The sequence below is a fragment of the Meriones unguiculatus genome, chromosome 16, assembly GCF_030254825.1.
Source record: "Meriones unguiculatus strain TT.TT164.6M chromosome 16, Bangor_MerUng_6.1, whole genome shotgun sequence".
NCBI lineage: Eukaryota > Metazoa > Chordata > Mammalia > Rodentia > Muridae > Meriones > Meriones unguiculatus.
In genome coordinates this window covers 33363807-33385116 of record NC_083363.1, presented here as the reverse complement: position 1 = coordinate 33385116, position 21310 = coordinate 33363807, and the positions used below count along the sequence as shown (strand labels likewise).

The following is a 21310-nucleotide window of genomic DNA, read 5'->3' as shown; positions in this document are numbered from 1 at the left end:
GCTTAGAAAAAAGAAGAGTGTTCTATGAGTTTTTTTGTATTATCTTTCCTGTGTCTCAGTAGCCATGCCAGGAACTGATCTTTCTCCTTCTTGAGCCTGATGAAAACTCTGTTTTTTCTTCTTTGGATAGAAAATTTTGTGCATCTGTTTGTCTCTGAATGTGTTTCCTCTGCCAAGGAGAATGCCTACACCCTCCTTGTAGTTTGTTTCAGTTTCCTGTTTACAGTCTATACTAACTTTTATTTAACGGAGATCAGTATGACCTTAAGCTCCAACAAGTCATATATCTGCTATCTTATGAAGAATTTTTATGTATATTAATATTGTCAGGACTCTATGATAAAGAATATTGTGTGCTTAGCTTTTTATGTATGTCTCCATAAAGGATTTATTTAATCTTTCTGTCACTCATGAGAAAGTATTATATGAAATTAAAATGTTTTTCTTTTCTATATAATGCCATCTAGAGTTTAATTTTATCTCAAGAGAAAATAATTGAAGTAAAAATAAAAACCTTTCAAAACAAGAAAGTTGCTAGTTACATGCCATGCCTTATGTTTATATGTGTGTTTTAATAAAATAGATTTTAGAAATTAACCACAAGATTTTCTGTATTTTTTATCAAATGTAGACCAGATGTTACTCTGGAATACTTTCTCTTATTATGGAAGTGCAATTTTTTTTCTTTTTATAAAGTGTAAGGGTTCTTGGGAACTCTAGTAGTTAATTGCCCTCCCCCACCATAATTATTTTGTGGATTATAACTATTACTTTATGGCACATCATTTATTTTTTTTACATGGTCCTTTTATTTTATTTTTGTGATACTTTATTAACAAAGCTTGAATATTATATAATATTATGTGACATTATTTTCTTGGAAACTTTGAAAACATGATCTTTTAAAGCTCAGCAGAAGTGCTGTGACACTTCTCTCGCGCTGAACTGGTATATTCAAGAGCTAACTTGCTAACTCCAAACCCAAACAAGAAGTAAGCTCTTTTCCCCCAAGTATGTGGGTTTGTCTCACTACATGGGTAAAATGTACTGTAATTACATGACATGACCTACTTTTTATTATTGTTATTATTATTTTATTTTTTTAACTCTTCTTTTACTATAAATGGGTAGAGTCTCTGGTCCAGGGACAAAGATGACAGCTTTCTGCACTGTGCAGGAATTGCTTCAGTGAGTGAGTGAGTGAGTGAGTGTGCATGTGTGTATAATGTTAACTGGTTGTAAAAACGAGAGGCAGAATGTGAATCCATAGCATTTGGGATTTTAATCAAGCACACTACCTCCTTTTTTTTTTTTTTTTTTTTTACTATTTGATAATGGTTTCAAAATCTAATGTGACTTACTTATACATTAACAACAGTAAAGGAAACCATTAGATAAGCTTTTATTTAATTTGTTAGGTTATTTTTTGTTAGGTTATTAATATACTCACTATTAAGTCATCTGATTGAACATTGTCACTAATTGGTGTGCAGTTGTGAAAAGTTACCTGAGGTTTTCTGCATTCTTTTTTGTTTTCTTTTGTTGTTTTTAATTTTAATTTTCACTTTTTATTTTTATTAACTACAGTTTATTCACTTTGTATCTCAGCTCTAGCCCCCTCCCTCATTCGCTCCCAATCCCACCCTCCTTCCCTCTCTGGATTCTTAATCAGTGAATAGAACAATAGTATCCTGCTTGATAAAACTGTTGAAAGGAGTTACTTTGTGCAAATTGCTTTGAATAACACTTCCTAAATTGGATGGTTACTACTATTATTTAACTAAAAATGAAAGCTTTAAAGTAGTGAAGTTTTTTTTTTTATTCCTAGACTTACTAAACAAACAATGGATAAATTTCACATTCATATGTACATCTTGATATGTCTTGACACAATTGATCATGTGTTCCTGAAAACAACTCTCCTTACTCCCATTGTATCTTCAGATTTGCACAAGGGAAGAATTTTTGCTATTGTTACAGATTGCGTTATTTTATCTGGGGTTATTATTATTTTTATTCTTGGTATTATTTTTCAGTTTAATACAATTGGATAAGCTGTTATTGCTTTTTTCTTTGAAATTTTGTTTGTTCTTTCTACATACTAAATTATGTGTTATATTTGCTTTGATTTCATGCAAACCAGATAGAATTGCTTTAATAACTGAAAAATGGTAAGTATATGAAATTCAAGCAGTAACGATTGAAGTATTTTGTGCTGAGGCGAAACTGAGGGGTAGGGCACAGATACATCTTCCATTGCACCCAAAGCAATTAGAGGGGAGTGTTATTCAAAGACTCTGAAGATAGAACTCAGATTCTTTTTTTCCCTGGTAACTGGGAGTTTAATGAAGAAGGGCCACAGATGCTTACAGCAGCATTTACATAACCCATAACCTCAGTGTTTATCCCCGAGGGGAAACTTAGAATTTTTAGGAATTACAAGAATTTCTTCTGCAATACCTTGCCATTTCTACAACCTTTTAAAAACAATTTCTTAAATTCTTTTACTTTTGAGATTTAAATATAATTATATCATTCTTACCTTCATTTCCTGACTCCAAATTCTTCCACATACGCCTTCTTGTTCTCTTTAAATTCATGACCTTCTTTTTCATTAATTTCGGTTATATGCATATATGTATCTACGGTTATGTGCATATATGTATGTATGTATGTATTTCTAAATATAAGCTGCTCATTCTATAAAATGTCACTTGAATGTATGTTTCAGAGCTAACTATTTTGTATTAGACTAACAATTGGGGAAGATACTTCCTGGGTAAGATTGTTTCTCCCACTTTCAGCATTCTTTAATTGCCTATAGATTTTTGAGTTGATCCCTGTGATCTTTCCTTATGCATTTTGGTGTATCTGTTGTTCTTGTCCAGCTCATGTTTAGGCAGTCACATTGATTTATAGTGTAGCTTCTCATATTACTAGGATATACAAACTTCTAAAGCAAACTTTCTAATTGTTTGGCTCTTAGAATTTTTCTTCCCCTCTGGTATGAATGTTCTTGAGCGTTAGGTTCAGGTTGTTTTCTACATGTGTCTATTGTAAGTGGTATCCACAACCTTGTATTTTGATTGTTTATAATTTTTTATAATGTTCTCCTTTTGTTGCAAAAAGTGGTGTCTGTGATGCAGGATGATAGGTATACTTGTATCTGTGGGTATAAATATAAACACTTTTAATATCGTTAGGGGTTATGTTGGTTTAATAAACTAGTGGTTATAGATTCTCCTGTAAGATTATGACTGTACTAGACATGGGTAGTTGTCAAGGTTTTTAGGAGCAGGCATAGTATCCCTCTTCTTCAGTTCTTAAGTGCTATTAGAGATCTGTTAGTTACTGCCAAGGATACATGTTCTTTTACTGCAACCTTTGATTTAGCATGTTACGCTGGTCACTGGGGTTCATTATTGTTTCAGCTGGGTAGGACTGTTGGTTGGTTCCTTTCTTTGGAAGCTTAAATGGTGCCTTCTATTACCATAAACACTAGTCCTCAGGAAGGAAGCACTAAAGTCACTTCCAGCTCAGAGGCCTCTGGCCTTGTTTCTGAAATGCATATTGTCCTCAGCAATGAATAAGGACTTAACCTTCCACTTCTAGGGGGACAACCAAGGATAATCCCAATTAGTTATATGGTTTGGGAGTATCTGGGATAACCCAGCCCAACAAATCAAAAGATGGCTTTTTTTGTTTTACATCTTGTGTTGCAATCTTTGGTAGGTGGTCTCTGGCTCTTGGAAGAAACATTGTTAGCACAGATGAGGAAGTTTCATTTAAAGTATATTTGTATATTTATAAACAGACTTACATGATTTTTTTGCTTGTTCTAGGTGAATAGTTAATAGTATGATTTTTTTATGACTTTATTTCTTATGATTTTTTTATTTCTTAAGACATTCTTATATTTACCAATCCCACCCTCTGTCTCTCTTCCCCATTCCCCTCCCCTAGTCCACTGATAAGGGAGGTCCTCCTCCCCTTCCATCTGACCCTAGTCTGTCAGGTCTCATCAGGACTGGCTGCAATGTCTTTCCTCTGTAGCCAGGTATCAGGGGGAGGTGATCAAAGAGCAGGGCCACTGAATTCATGTCAGAGACAGTCCCTGTTCCCATTACTAGGTAATCCACTTGGAGACTGAGCTGCCATGGGCTATATCTGTGCAGGGGTTCTAGGTTATCTTCATACACGGTCCTGGGTTGGAATATCAGTCTCAGAAAAGACCCCTGTGCCCAGATTTTTTGGTTCTGTTGCTCTCCTTGTGGAGCTCCAGTTCTTTAATCTCTTCTTTCATAAGATTCCCTGCCCTCTGCCCAATGTTTGGCTATGAGTCTCAGCCCCTGCTTTAATACCTCCATCAGTAGAGTCTTTCATAGTCTGCATGTGGTAGGCTCCTGTCCTGTTCCCTCTCTTCTGCTTCCAATGTCTATTGCATTTGTCCTGAATGAGGATTGAGCATCTTCCTTAGGGTCTTCCTTGTTGTTTAGCTTCTTTAGGACTATAGATTTTATTATGTTTATCCTATATTATATGTCTAATAACCACTTATGAGTGAGTATATGCCACGTGTGCCTTTCTGCTTCTTGGTTACCTCACTCAAGATTATCTTTTCTAGTTCCCACCATATGCTTGCAAGTTTCATGGTTTCCTTGTTTTTAATAGCTGAGTAGTATTCCATTGTGTAAATGTACCTTCTGTAAAGCAAAAGACATTTTCATCAGAACAAAATGACAGCCTACAGAAAGAATCTTCATCAACCCTACATCTGACAAAGGGCTAATATCCAGTATATATAAAGAACTTAAGAAGTTAAACACCAACAAATTAAGTAACCCAATTAAAAAATGGGATAAGGGCTAAACAGAATTCTCAATGAGGAATATCGAATGGCAGAGAAACACTTATAGAAATGCTCAACGTCATTAGCCATCAGGGAAATGCAAATCAAAACAACTCTGAGATTTCACCTTACACCCATCAGAATGGCTAAGATCAAAAACTGAAATGATAACACATGGTGGAGAGGATATGGAGAAAGGGGAACCTTCCTCCATTGGTGGTGGGAATGTAAACTTGTACAACCACTCTGGAAATCAATCTGGCACTTTCTTAGAAAATTAGGAATGGTGCTTCCTCAAGATCAGCTATACCACTCCTAGGCATATATCCATTTCTTTCTTTTTATTTTTTCTTTTTTTCTTAGCAAATGTCTTGTATCCTGCTGTTCTCATCTCTGTTGCTTCCCTACCCCTGTACTTGGCAATCATCCCTTTTTACTTTTCTGGTTTCTGTTGTTACTCCAGTATGAATACTCACTTAGGAAGATTTAGAACTTGGAGCCTCAAATGAGATATCACAAGTGACATTGCTTTTTCTGAGTGTTACCTCCCTTAATAGGATTTTTTTTATCTCTGTCTGTTCATCTGCAAATTTTATTATTTCATTTTTCTTATAACCAATAGTATTCCATAGTATATATGTACCATATTTTTATTAATCAGTGGTTGTTGGACATTAAGGTTGTTTTCATTTCTTAGCTATAGTGAATAGAGCAGCAGTGAATGAGCATGGGTGAGCAAGTATCTGAGGAGTAACAATGCTCAGTCCTTGGGGCATATGGTGCAAAGTGGTTATGGCAGGGCCTATGGAAGACTTAATTTTCTCCACAATAATTTTCATATTGGCTATACTAGTTGCAATTGCAGAAACAGTGAATGGGGGTTTGCTTTTGTTGTCAATTGTTTTAGTTGTTTACAATTCTGATTGAGATATGAGTAAATCTTGAAGTTGGTTTGAATTTGCATTCCCCTAATTACTAGAAGAGATGGGTTTTTTTTTGAGATGTTTCAAAGCTTTATGACTGCCTTTTATTACTATTTCTATCTTCTCATTTGTTATGGTCTGTTTAAGTTTTTGACATCTTGTTCTAAGCTATCACACCTGCCTATTTTTTTTCTAACTTTTTGAGTTTCCTAAGCCATTTATCTATACATTTATCTGTATATTATTTTTTAATGCAGGCACTTAGAGTTATAAATTCCTCACATTGAATGTGTCCTAGAGGTTTTGTCATGTTGTGTCTTCCTTTACATTTTGTTCCAGAAATTTTTTTATTTCTTTCTTGATTTCTTTGACTAATTTATCATTTGGTAATGAGTAATTTAATCTTATGCTTGGGCATTTACTAGATATTTAATTGCTGTTGATTTTACATTTATTGTATTGTGGTCAGATAGGTTACAAAAATAATTTAATTCTTTTTGAATTTGTAAGGATTTTTTTTTGTGTGTGTGTGTGTCCTAGGATATTGTCTACTTTTAAAAAGCTTCTGCATGTTGCTCAGTAAAATATCTATTTTTTGATGAATGGGTGGAATATTTTGTTAGGTCTATTTGATGTATGGGAATTTGTGAATCTTTCTGGAGTAAGCACTCTGACACCAATTTGGACCATGGTTAGTATAGATCCAAAAAGGCTTCAATTCTGGGTCCAGTTTGTACCCTCATTTTATTCTCTTAAACCACAAGATGGAATGGATAAGCAGGCAAGATTTTATTGAAATGTATGTTGCAGTGAGCAGATTCTTCGTTGTTTCAGCTTTTCTCCAGGTCAAGTGAAATTATGCCTAGCAAATAGGTAGTATAAGCAGAGTATGAAGTAAATCACTAAATCCATAAATAGCTAATAATTGGTATTTTGTGTCTTATTCTACTTCATGTAGTCTATTTTTATCAAATGTTAGGATAGCGATTCCTTGCTCTCTGGTCCCGGTTTGTATTTTGCCCATCCTTTCATTCTGGGATTGTGCCTCTCTTCAAAGCTAAACATATTTTTTGTAGACAACATTTTCTTTCTTGATCTATTTAGTCAGCCTGTGTCTTTTTAATAGAGAATGATTGATATTTAAAGTTACTGATATTTGTGTTAATGTGGTCATTGTGTTTTTGACTTGTTGTGCTTTAGTGAACCTTTATGTTTTAGTAATTATAACTCCCTGTCTGTCCCCAGGTTTCTCTGCTATTCTCAGTCTTCTTGTCCAGCTGGAATTATTCCTGTATTTTTTTCATGATTTGATGGATATAAATACTTTAGGATTTTTATATTGTGAAAGTTTTTCATTTTCCTTCAGTAACAGTGGATAGTTTTGCTGGGTTTGTTAATCTAGACTGGCCATCATAGTCTTTTAGGGGATGGAATGCATTGTTCCAGGTTCTTCTGGTCTTTAAAGCTTCCACTGAGAAATCAGCTGTTTCTGAAATTTTTTCTTCATATGTGACTTTTGTTTTTTTCTCTTGCAGCTTTCAATGTGCTTTCTTTGTTTTGTATATGTAGTATTTTAGCTGTGATATGCTGTTGTTATTTTCTTTTCATGTCTCTTTGCTGTTCTCTGTGCTTCTTGACTCTATAGGTGTATCTCCTTAGTTTGATAAAGTTTTTCTTCGATGATTTTTTTTTTATGCCTTTGACTCTGGATTCTTCTTCCTCATCTGTGCCTATAATTTGAACATTTGTTTCTTTGTTGGGTGGTAGTGGTAGCTCCCATTTTCTGTATATTTCTTTCCCATTTAAAAACAAAAAGATTTATAGTCCTTATTTAGTTTATTTCCTTTTCTTAGTTGATTCATTTTACTTGTAAGACTTTTTTTTTCTACTTGATTTATTGGGTGTCGCAATTCCATATTCCTATCCTGCTTGAATGCTCTTCATTGTTGCTAACCTCTTGATTGAATTCTGTTCTCAAGTCCTGAACTGTCATTATTTTATTCAGTCTTATGGTTGTTTTCTTCAGAATCACCCAGGCATATATTCTCCATAATTTCATTGACATGTTTCTTCATGTCTTTAAATTCCTTGAACTCTTTAGTGCCATTCATTCTTTTCAATTCTGTATCCTGGAGTTCACCTATGTAATTTTCATTGGCAGACTTTTCCACAGCAGTGGTGGGTATTAGAGGGGTGCTACCTTGTATTTTTATAGTAATGTGTTTAAGATGAGGTTTGGGCTTGAAACCTTTTTTTCTTAGTTTCAAGTCTGATATGGATGAAGCAGGTTAGAGCAGAAGAGTAGATATGCTGAACAGATTATGCCTAGAGGTTTAAAATGGCTAAGGTTTAGGATGTGAGCCATAGTCTAAGCCTGGTCTCATGGGATTTGTCTGGCTGAGTGGAAATATTTGATGTGGTACTTATGTGTCCTTTTGGTTGGGGCCAGGTAAGAAGGCTTCTGTCAGAAGACCAGAGATTGGTTGCAGCTCAGGCATAGGAGGCCAGGGCCTTTAGGCATGGGACCTGAGGTTAGGAAGAAGATGTGGATGGGCCAGTCCCAGGGTCCACATGAAAAATAATTTCAGGATTGATGAGGAGGAAAGAGAATTAGAATGTATTTAAAAAGTGTAAGAAAAGCAGCCCAAACATGACTTTTACTTAAACGGAGTTCATATACTAGCTTGTGAAATTCTTAGAAATTTTAAGTTTAGTAGTAACAGAAAGAACAACAATACATGGCCATAAACACTTACGTTGTAAATATAGTTCCCTGGTATTTTCATTTTTTATTTGAAAATCCATTTATAATGAGAAATATTAGTTTTTTTGTAGGCAACATTCACAAAGGATAGTGTTAATTGTGCTGAAAATTGTTTTATTTATTTTTTATCAGTTTTTATTTTTTTAATGTAGGACACATTTTTCTCATCTATCTATCTCTCTATTCAATTTATTCGCTTTGTATCCCAGTGTCCTTTGCTTCACAGAAGCTTTTCAGTTTCATGAGGTTCCTTTTATTAATTGTTGATCTTCTACATCTAAAGACAGCTCTGGAATTATGTGAAGATATCTGTCATTCTTTTAAAGATAACTTGGTACTTTAAAATGCTCAGAGTTTATGTAATTATAGCAGAATCACTATTATGGCTTTATGGGTTTGAATACTGAAAGGCAAGTTATATTACTATTTTATAGGATAAACATTTTAGTCTTTCCATGAGTCTCTAACACACTATGAATTTTATTATGCATATTATTTAAACATTCCATTTTAACAGTATAAAAATTATAAGGCTCCAATGTGTTTTAATTCTTTTAGATCATTGTTTTTGATGTAGAAACTTATTATAGTGCTATAACTGATTATTAGACAACTGATATTTTAAGTTTATGGTTGATAGAGATGAGTCTCAGTGTTTTACAAATGGGTGATATTTAATGTTGAATGACATGTATTCAGACAAATGCTTTTATATATAATTTATTTGCCATTGTAAGTGCATTTATCTTGTGAGAATCAGACCTCCTATTGTCAAACGAAGTATTCTATAAAGGTTTGGAGTAAATAAATAATAAAACTACTTTGATATACAATTTAACAATATTAAATATTAAGACTTAAAATGACCAATTTTAATACTTAATTATAACCTATTTTAAAGTCCATGTAGCTGTCCTGCATTAAAGATTGAAAGAATTTTTAAATAGAAATTCATTCTTTTCAGCTTGTCTTCTTTGTAATTGATATTTTGAAGAACTTGTTTCAACCAGAAATTTACCTTTACCTATTACTATTTCTAAAATAATAAATAAATAAACAAATAAATATATGTGGTTTTCAGTCTTTGTAAAGCTTATACAAAATGTTCAATTGCTCTACCTTTTAAATAAGAAAGTAAAGCTTGTATAAAAGGTTTCTTTTAGAGCAAAATGTCATATTTTAGTTTAGTTGCCCATCATAGTGGATTTATTCTATCTATAACACACACTTATTTTTGCTGTCTTTTCATTGCTTGTTATAAAATTCTGAAAGCAGTCTGTTGACTCTCTGTGGTGTGGCTTTCTCTCTCTCTCTCTCTCTCTCTCTCTCTCTCTTGCTCCTGAAGGAATACCACTTTGTATTTTCAGTGTTTGATTTAATTAGCTAATTTTTAGTTTGATGTTAGTCAAGAATTCAAATCACTGAATAATGTTTTTAAGAACTTTAAAAAAATGTGTGTCTTTAAAATGACACAATTCAGGAAGCTAATTCTAACTAAGTCTTATACACAGTGAAGGAATGAATACAAGCTAGAGCAAGTGAAACCACACAGGCAATGTGAATACATTAGTTTATTAGACAGCATCTTCAACAAATGGTGCTGGACCAACTGGATGTCTACATGCAGAAAAATGAAAATAGATCCATATTTATCACCCTGCACAAAACTAAAGTCAAAGTGGATCAAGGACCTCAACATAAAACCAGATACCCTAAATCAATTGGAAAAAAAAGTGGGGAACAGCCTAGAACTCATTGGCACAGGAGACAACTTCCTGAACAGAACACCAACAGCACAGGCTCTAAGAGCAACAATCAATAAATGGGACCTCATGAAATTGAAAAGTTTCTGTAAAGCAAAGGATACCATCATCAAAACAAAACGACTGCCTACAGATTGGGAAAGAATCTTCACTAACCCTTTATCTGACAGGACTAATATCCAGTATATACAAAGAACTAAAGAAGCTGAAAAGCAGCAATCCAAGTAATCCAATTAAAAAATGGGGAACAGAGCTAAACAGAGAATTCTCGACAGAGGAATATCGAGTGGCAGAAAAACACTTAAAGAACTGCTCATCCTCATTAGCCATCAGGGAAATGCAAATCAAAACGACCCTGAGATATTACCTTACACCCATCAGAATGGCCAAGATGAAAAACTCAAGTGACAACACATGCTGGAGAGGTTGTAGAGAAAGGGGAACCCTCCTCCCCTGCTGGTGGGAATGTAAACTGGTACAACCACTCTGTAAATCTATCTGGTGCTTTCTAAGACAAATAGGAATAGTGCTTCCTCCAGACCCAGCTATACCACTGCTAGGTATATACCCAAAGTTTGTTCAAGTACACAAAAAGGACACTTGCTCAACCATGTTTATAGCAGCTCTATTTGTAATAGCCAGAACCTGGAAACAACCCAGATGTCCATCAAAGGTGGAATGGGTACAGAAATTGTGGTATTTTTATACAATGGAATACTACTCAGCAATCAAAAAGGAGGAAATCATGAAATTTGCAGGCAAATGGTGGGATCTAGAAAAGATCATTCTGAGTGAAATATCCCAGAAGGAGAAAGACAAACATGGGATATACTCACTTATATAGACCTATAAGATATGATAAACATAATGAAATCTATACACCTAAAAAAGATAATCAAGAGAGCAGACATGGGGTAAGATGATCAATCCTCGTTTAGAAAGACAGATGGGATGTGCATTGAACGTATGACAGGAGTCTACTGAGCGCATCTGAAAGACTCTAACTAGCAGTGTTTTCAAAGCAAAGACTCATGACCAACCCTTTGGCAGAGTACAGGGAATCATAAGAAAGAAGGGGAGTTAGTCTGATGGGGAAAGGATAGGAGCTCCACAAGGACCAAATATATCTGGGCACAGGGTCTTTTCTGAGACTGACATTCAACCAAGGACCATGTATGGATATAACCTAGAACCTCCACTCAGATGTAGCCTGTGGTAGCTCAGTAACCAATTGGTTTCCCAAAGTGAGGGGAACAAGGACTATTTCTAACAGGAACTCAATGACTGGCTCTTTGGTCTCCCCACCCCCGAAGGGAGGAGCAGTCCTGTTAGGCCACAAAGGAGGGCTTTGCAGCCAGTCCTGAAGATACCTGATAAAACAGGGTCAGATGAATGGGGAGGAGGTCCCCCCCTATCAGTGGACTTGGAAAGGGGCACGGTGGAGATGAGGGAGGGAGGGAGGGACTGGGAGGGAATGAGGGATCGGGACACGGCTGGGATACAGAGTTAATAAAATGTAACTGATAAAAAAAATAAAATAAAAAAAAAATAAAAAAAAACTTGGGCTATGATGCTATCTGAAAAGTTAATTATGTAACATTAATATATTACTGGTAGTGTTTCACTCATGCATTTCTAGTCAATGAAACTTGTTTTACACAAAAATACTATAATGTATTTAATATACTTTAACTCCCAATGTTAATGATAAACCTTAACCTTTGAAATAACCATTGTGTTGTAAGCTTTTTATTAATGTATAAAATGTTCCAGGTACATACTTTTCTTCAGATATTTTCATATTTAGATTTAGTATTGTAAGAAGCAGACTTCTGAGAACAGTCCACTTATCTTTAAGATTAATTTTAGTTCATGAACAGAACTTTCAGCTGAATTTGTCAAGTCTTATTACTAGGGTAGTTTCGAAGCATTACGATAAAACCAGTCTCCAGGTTTTTAATTGTTAGTTTTATGGGACACAAAAACTTGTATGCTAGTAAGAATAACAAAGAAAATATGTATGTTTTCTGATGTATAAAAATGTTTGTTCCTGTGTTTCTAAATTTAAGAAAGCATGCTTACTTTGATGTATTTAAAAACACAGGAAACATTTTTATTAGTATTTAGAGATTGATTAGCATTATTTCAGGGAATTGAAGTCTCTCAATTATTGATTTAAGTTTTCATTTTCTAAGAATTTTTCAGCTTTATTTTTATTCACAAAGAAGTTAAATGATTAGGTTGTAGTAGTATAAAATTCATGTCAGATCTGTAAAAGAAAATTTCAGGTATAATGGATCACTAAATTTATAAAAAAAATCCATCAGACCAATAAGATAAGAAATTTGGGTGTATAATATTTATGGGTAGGTAACTCATTTCAAACAATTAATGAATATAGACAATAAATGAATATAGACATATTTGTTTAAAGATCTTTTAACTTTCATAATTAATTTTGGGTGTACTTTTGAAATGAAAATTGGGTTATTCCTAGTAATTTGCGCATTCAAAAGCAACATTTTACTTCCTTTTTTGCTAGCTTATTCTAATTATTCTAAAAACTAAAATATCCCCTTATATTTAAAACAAAGCCATAGAAATCAAGGTGGCAACTTTTTCGTTACTTTTGAATTAGATTGGTATTTAAATCTGTAATTAAAACAAAATGAAGAACATCATCCATACACTATAGATTATTTGAAACTAACTTATTACTCATCTGCGGGTTTACTTTGTTTAATTATATATACATTTTAATGTCTCAGTTTTGATATGTAGACATCACAAATTATGATATAGTGCATTCCTTATTGTATAAAATATTTGTAGGTTAGTATCTTTTTAACAGTTAACTTCATTTTCTGGCTTTTGGTTATAACCAGAGACTTTTCAATTTCTAACAGTGGTTCTCAAACTATCTAATACTTCCAGCCCTTTTACACAGTTTTTCATGTGTGGTGATCTCCAACCATACAATTACTTCATAACTACTTCATTACTACTGTTATGAACTGTAATGTAAATATCTCATATTCAACTCCTGTGAAGTGGTTATTCGACTCTAAAGGTGTTGCAGCCTATTGCTTGAGAACCACTGTTGTAAAGAATTATAATTAATGCTAATTTCATCAAATCATTTTTGAAATTTTTACCTTCTCTAAGGAATGAAAATGTTCTTAAGTATCTTAGAATCTTATAAAGGTGTGAACATCATTATGTTTTTCACATGTGTAGGGCTCTCATTTTGTATTGTCAGGGCTTCTAGGTATTTGCGACAATAGTTATATGATACCATTGTGGATCCCAATGGACTCTTCTCTGTACCCCCTTTTTGAGATATGGTTTATTGTTGCCTAGGATGAACTAGCACATTGAATTTACTTAGTGCCAGGGATTGAACTCAGGACTTCATACCTGTTGGGCAAGCTCTCTACCAGCTGAACTCTACCCCAGCTCAACACTACTTTCTAAAACAGACTTTGTTCTCAGTTAGATTGTTAACTATTTTTCAGAACATTAAAAATCCCTAAATTGATTAACCTCGAGTTTTAAAGCTTGTAAGAGTAGAATTTAGTATAAAAATAAGAAGTTAAAGTAATAGGATTATGAAAGTCCAGGTTACAGAATTCAAGATGTTTGAAGGATATTTAACAGCTTAGAATAGGCATGATCATATTTTACTGCTATTAGTTTTAAGAATATAAAACAGGATATGAATCTTATTTCAAAATACTCATATTCTAAGTATAAATTTGAAATGTATTTAAACCATCTATTCCATGCAGTAATTATTTAAAAGTTTGTTTTATTAGCCTATATGTGCCAGTAAGAAGATTTCATATCGTTCTGGGTAACTGCTGTCTATCTTGACAAAAGAGAATCAATGAAGGATGCTTCAGTTACTCACCCTCACTTTCATTGTTGTATAGTTGATTTCTCTCTAACTTCCTCCTGAAAAACCCAAGTAGTGAAGGAAAAAGAATGTGAGCTTTGGAAACAAACAGAATGTGTTCAAAATCTGGCTTCAGTGTTTACAATGTGAGGCTGTAGAGATGGCTAAGCAGTTATGAGCACTGGCTGCTCTTTCAGAGGACTTGGGTTCAATTAACCAGTGCCCAAATGGCAGCTCACAAACTTCTGTAACTCCCCTGCCAAGGGATTCAGTGCTGTTGTCTGTCCTCTGGTTACCAGACACACATGCAGGCAGAACAAACATTCATGCAAAAATTAATTAATTAGTGTGGTAGAGCAAGTTTATTCCATTTTCTCTTTGGTAAAATGTAAGTAAAGACAAAGAAGATACGTAAGTAGATTATAGGGAGAATGAAGAGTGACACACTATTTTCCCCATATATTTACTGCTTTAAATATTAGGTGTCACTAATACTGATTGCCAGCCTTCTTTACAAATTTCAATTTGTTCATTATGTTTGTCTACAGTAGAAGGTCTTCTCTTTATTTATTTGTTAAAGTGAATTCATTCATTTGATATCACTTTTATACTATAACAATCTGTATTTTGTTATCATCTACTGGATTCTATTCTCCAAAGTTCCTTTTATATGAGTTTATTGATTTGAATATACATAAGTAAACTCTGGCAACTGTCTGAGATTATATGAGGTTGCATTCTCTGGTTTTAGGAAATCCTGTTTCATGTTTACAGTGTAGTTTGCTTCTTAGTAAACTGTGATAAAGGACATCAAAAGCAACTTGGGGATAGAAGACAAGTTAAAGATTCCATCTTCAAGGGACACCAGTACAGGAGCTCAAGCAGAAATCCGGAGTCAGGAACTGAAGTAGAGAGGATGAAAGAACATAGATTACCAGCTTGCTCTCCATTGCTTTCTCAGCCAGCTTTCTTTTCTAACCTAGAACCATCTGCCTTTTTGGCACCTTTTATAATGATGTGAGACCTTGCACATCAATCATTAATCAAGAAAATTCATCTCAGATGTGCTCAAATGTCAGCCTGTTGGAGGTATTTCCTCTATCGCATCCACTTTCCTAGCTTACTCTAGTTGTGTTAGGTTATCAAAAGCCAACCAACACATTCACAATATTCACCCTCACATTCTCCTGCTTTTGGTATAGCCATAATCCCACAGAAGTTTACTTGTGTACACCGAATTGTGTTTGTTGGTGAGCAAGGGAGGTAGATTGTTTTGATGAAAATCAGAGAAATCACAGATGTATTTTATAAGGTGAAGATTTTAGAGATAAAGCAAATAAGATATCGAGACATTTTGAATTGCAGAAATGTTAATAAGGATCTGTGTAGTGTCTCTGAAACCTGTTACATGTTTAAACACTAAATCTTGTAAAATTGGCTTTATTTTCTTGATTTTTTAGATATCATGTTCATTGCACTTGCTTTCTCACTAATTTTTCTCAGTTTTGCCTTTCATTTTTAAGCCTCCACTGTCTCTTGTTGTTTCAAGACAGTTTCTCTATGTAGTCTTGGCTGTCTTGGAAGTAGCTCTGAAGACCAGGCTGGGCTGGAACTCACAGAGATCCACCTGCCTCTGCCCTGAATGCTGGGATTAAAGGCGTGTACCATCATTGCCCACACCTCACTGCCCTTGGAATGAAGAAAATTTGCTTACATAATTTTGAATAAAAATTGATGAAAATGGTTTTTTTTCCAGGAGTGGATATTATAGTTTGTTTCCACATATAATTTATACTTTAATCACATGGAAAGTATTAAGGTGTTAATCAGCTTTGTTAACATAAAGCACCAAGTTAATGGAGGAAAGTTTTATTTTGATTTATACTTTTAGATGTTTCATTCAGTGGTTAGTTGGTAGAATTGTCAGAGAAACACAGGAAATTCCTAGTAACCTTGCTAACTATCAAGCAATTACAGTAGAGAAAAATTGTCTCTATATATGTCATGCCAAAACACTGTAAAACTTTGTTTTTATTGTATATTTAGGTGCAATTATAGATGTTTTTTTAAAGAAAATAATCATGTATATGACCAATGATTATTGAGGGCATCTGAGGTGAACAAAGGAGAGCATCCTAATTGTTTTATCAAGAATTGGTTATATAAATTGTGATAACTAATGGAGTGCCAGACATGCATTAGAAATTGCAGTTTAGACACAAGGACAATATTCATGACAATTTAGTAAAAATTAATGTAATTTAGTAATAGTTGTATATAATCAGCTTGTTTTCCATGGTGGATCACATTGAAAACATGTCCACTGTAAAGATGAGTGTAAGTATAATACAGTAAAATATTAGCAGTGGTATTTTTCACTAGTAGTATTATGAGTAATTTTAGTTGGCTGTATTTTTTTTGAATTCTTACTAAAGTGTAAATCACTGCTATATTAAAGAAATTGTTATAAATACGAGATTTTAAAAATTTTTCAGTTAAAATTTTTGTATAAATTTTATTAAAAATAGATATTACTCTTCATCAAAATAAAGGTTACATATGAAGTCCTGATTTTTTGAAGCATTGTTAACATGGAATATTATTGGCACTTTTTTTACACTTTGCACAAGCTCTTCAAAGTGTAGTAATAGATCAGCCTTGTAGCCTATAGAAATCTTGTTGATGTCTGCAGTGTTCATTTAATCATTTTCATTCTGTATATCATTCCTTTCCAATTGTATCACAAAAAAATATATTCATCTTTTTTTTTTTCCATTTAGGTAATCTTTTTCGGTGACTGTCTCTCCACTTAATGAAATGTATCAGTCTGTGTCTGAAACTAGACATCCTCTGCAATCAGAAGAACAAGAAGTGGGCATTGACCCCTTGTTCAATTATTCAAATAAGTCTGGAGGTAAGTTTTGTGTCCAGATGCTGTTTGCATATGCTAAGAACTTAACAGAGGGGCTTCAGTGAGTTCTTCCACACAGTGGATGTAAGTCTTTCATGAAGCTAATCGGAACAACTTTAAGAATATTTTGCTAGATATGTGTAGAATACTCTTGATGCTAGTGAATACCAGAAAAAGTCCACTTTGTATTGAAGGTTGAAAATGCATTAACTGCTGGGTACGATGACACATGCCTATAATCCCAGCAGTCAGGGGGGCAGAGGCAGGTGGATCTCGACGAGTTTGAGGCGAGCCTGGTCTACAAGGCAAGCCAGACAGCCAAGATTACACAAAGAAATCCTGTCTCCTGTCTTCACAAACCAAATAAATAAATAAATAAATAAATAAATAAATAAATAAATTAAAAATTAAATAAAAAGATGCATTGACCAAACGATACCAATAATGTATTGTTATTCTGTAAGAAAAGTCATATAGTAGATAGTGTCTTTAATATATAAAGTCATTGTTGAAATACAAAATACCCTTTGTCAAACATGTCTTGAAGAATCATAAGCTGTTGGTAATGAGTTTTCAGATAATTTACACCCCTTTATCCACATTAAATTGAGCTCAGTTCTAGGATGAACTTTTTGCTAGTGTTTCATGATGAGTTTGTGAAAACTGTTGTAGCCTTGTTTTTATTTGTGAGTAGTTCATTAAGTATGTAATAAAGTTCCTTGCTCAAGTGACTACTAGTATTTTTTCATTCATGAAATGCAAATACTAATACTATAAGATCTATTTCAAAGAAATTTAAAAGAATTCATGTGTATTTTTTATCCTTCAAATAAAGTTATTGTTGCCTGTATATTGATGTTAAAATTGATGTAAAAAAGAAGTACCGTGACATTTTGGTACTTCTAAAAAGTAACTGACTCCTAAAATGGTCATTTCTACAGAACAAAAGCTCTTTATTTTTGTGTTTTTACTTTATGTGTGTGTGTTTTAGAGAGACAGAGAGAAAGACTCTTTAATACCTTCTACATCCTGTAAATGCCATTGATATTTTTGTTGAAAAAAAGCTGCATTTGCCCTTTAAAATTAATTTGTGAAGTTTTGTTGGTTTGCTGTATATAAAAAGACTGTTGTTTAGATTTGGGTAGTATGAAATTTAATTTTGATTATTTCAGTTGAAGTATTTTAATATGTGGTAAGAAAGCATGAAAGCTTTTCTAGTAATGTTTTTCTTAAATTTAATACCTGTAAGAAGTACTCATAATTCCATAAATGCTTGTAAAGTGAATATGTATTCATATTAGAAATACATAAAACAGTTTTGCCAATACTTTGCAGAATATTTTTTATTGATACTCTTATTTGAGATAAATAATTTTCTTTTCTGTTTTAAGCAAATATTTTTTCTTTGGGCTATTTCATCAAATATTGAGCATCTTTTTAACCTAGTTAAAAACATTTTAAATCAATTTTTTCTTTTATTGTCTGAAGGAATGAGTAGTTACCTTTACTGAAATGGATTTTCATTTATATCCTAGCCTAACATTTCTGTGACATTCCAAGTTATTAGGACTGAATTGATGTTTTAAAGTGCCATTAATTCATTTACCCCAAATGTTCATTAACAATGTAAATGTATGCTGATGTTCTATGAGACAAGGAAGTGACTAATGACTCTTCCAACTAACAACACTTAAAATGAATAGAAACTTTAGATAGCTAATCTTGAAGTAATCAAGACCCTCATTCAGCTTGGCATCTCTGTATGCTCTAAAACAGCTGTCAACTGTTAAAAATATATACAAAACACACATGCGCTCAGGCACATAGGGAAAGAAAGATATGTAAGCCATAAAGGTTACTAACTATAGTGTGTTTTGTGTGTTGTATACGTAAACATTTTACATCAAGTGCCTATTTGATCTTCTTAGGTTATCATTTTATACACACACAAACATTGTTTTTCATTTTTATGGGGTTGTTATATTTACTTGAAGAATCATCACCTTTGTAGTTTATTTTAATTTGTGTCTTACATTGGGTTTGCTGAAGTATTTTTATGTTTGTTTTGTTTTACTCATCTACAATAGACTGCAGGGAATTTGTGGCTACACAATGACTCCTTGTCCAAACAGATAAACACTGCTTTGGTTTCTTAGGTTTTCTCCTGGGAATCATTTGCAATTAAAAACGACCCCACTAGAGAGTCCTTCAGTAAAGCAGTGTTGTGTTTTATCACATCTGAGTTTTAACGTTTGTAAAGAATCAGTGCTAGTAAATGATCTTGAGAGTTTTTTTGAAATTAGACACGAAAATAGAATTAGACAAAGAAGCTACATGTTTTATTTTCATGGGGGGCAGAAAAAGAACTGTTCCTATATATGTGTGAAATCTCAGAGCATATTTTCCATGTTAATTATACATTCAATCTCTTTTTTTCCAAACAAACAGTAAATGGTACAGAAATGTGTATTCTCTGTTCCTGATTAAGTTTGGTCATGTACTTAAATTTCATCTTAAATTACATAGTCTTTCTGAAAGAGTAATAATTGACCAGATAACCATAATTTCACTGAAAATAATTTAAAACATTTAAATATCATAATTATTTTTCTTACTCTCTTTTAGTGATAATTCAAATGAAAATGAATAGGTTGATAGTCTCAATATTTAGGAGTATTTCACCTAAAAGTAGTATCAATAGGATTACTACCTGTTTCTCTCAATTTATAACAACTTAGACTTTTATTGGTGTTGAAAAGAGATTTTCGTGTATTGAGTGTCCTTTGAGAATTGTATTTTGTAACGTATCACCAAAGTTGTAGGTTGTGCCTTATATGATATAGCATTCCCCTTCTTAGTCAACACTGTGTTGTTGCCAGATAATTTTTGCCGTATCTTTGCTGTTTTAAACAGTCTCTATTTCACAGCTTTCTACCCTCAGAAATGTTTAAAAGTAACCTACTTAAAAATACAAGATGTGCGGGGCAGTGGTCGTGCAGGTGTTTAATTGTAGCACTCAGGAATGTGGATTTCTGAGTTCAAGCCCAGCCTTGTCTGCAAATTGAGTTTCAGGTCAGCCTGATGTACAGAGAGAAACCTTGTCTCAGCTTAGGAGAGACAAGGTGGAGGGATTACAAGGTGTTCATAATACTTTTATGAACGTATTGCTCCTATATACTTGGTTTTCCTTATTTCTTTAACATGGAGTTTCAAGAACTAGAAGGAAAACACATTGACAGCAATTGGCTTCTTAGAGTTAGTTTTTACAGAGTTAAAGTTTTAGTGTAGTATAAGTGATTTCACCAAAATCAGAATATCACCAGTCTGTGTCTTTAAGCATATTAATATTTATTATGTTTTATTGAATGGCCTAGTGTTCCACTGAACTTATTACTTGTTTAATTACATCAGACATGTTGACATGATAGTTAATAAATTAAAGCAATATTTAAAAAGTGAATAGGTATTATAGAAATACATTTTGTTTGTTTTGTTTTGTTGAGACTGAGTATCATTATGTAGCCCTATCTGGATTGGAATTCATTGTGTAGGCAAGGGCAGACAACCTTGAACTCAGAGTGAGCAATCCATCTGATTCTTCATCATGACCGCTGGAATTAAAGTCATGTGTTTCCACTTCTGTCTCATATGTTTACTATCAAACAAAGAAAGTACTGTAGATCATGTACCTGATTCTAATTTATTTATATAAAAGTATTCATTGAAAATTTTGTACGTGGTGGTGAATGAATATTGAACAGTAAATTATTTTCTTTCATAAAAATTCACATTTAAGATATATAATTACATTTTAGTTTTCAACTTTTTTATATTTATTACTGTTTATTCACTTTGTACCCCAGCTGCAGCCTCCTCCCTAGTTCCATCCCCGTCCTACCCTCTCTCCCTCATCTCCTCCCATGCCCCTCCCACAGTCCACTGATAAGGAAGGTCCTTCTCCCCTTCCATCTGACCTTAGTCTATCAGGTCTCATCAGGACTGGCTACATTGTCTTCCTCTGTGGACTGGTAAGGCTGCTCCCCCCTCAGAGGGACATGATGAAAGAGTCAGCCATTGAGTCCATGTCAGAGACAGTCTCTGTTCCCTAGGGAATTATTAGGGAATCCTACTTAAACACTGAGCTGCCATGGGCTATATCTGTGCAGGGGTTCTAGGTTATCTCCATATGTGGTCCTTGGTTGGAG

General features: G+C 33.6%; 1 protein-coding gene across 5 annotated transcripts in view; it reads left to right on the top strand.

The window, feature by feature from the left end:
- The window catches only part of Tbc1d5 (TBC1 domain family member 5), a 434903-nt gene that overhangs the window by 116464 nt on the left and 297129 nt on the right, over positions 1–21310 (top strand). For all 5 annotated transcript variants that reach the window (XM_060369652.1, XM_060369648.1, XM_060369651.1 and 2 more), the window contains one exon: positions 16975–17108. In XM_060369652.1, the coding sequence (XP_060225635.1) occupies positions 17012–17108 (97 nt within the window). In that variant the 5' untranslated portion in view covers positions 16975–17011. The remainder of the gene's footprint in view (positions 1–16974; positions 17109–21310) is intronic.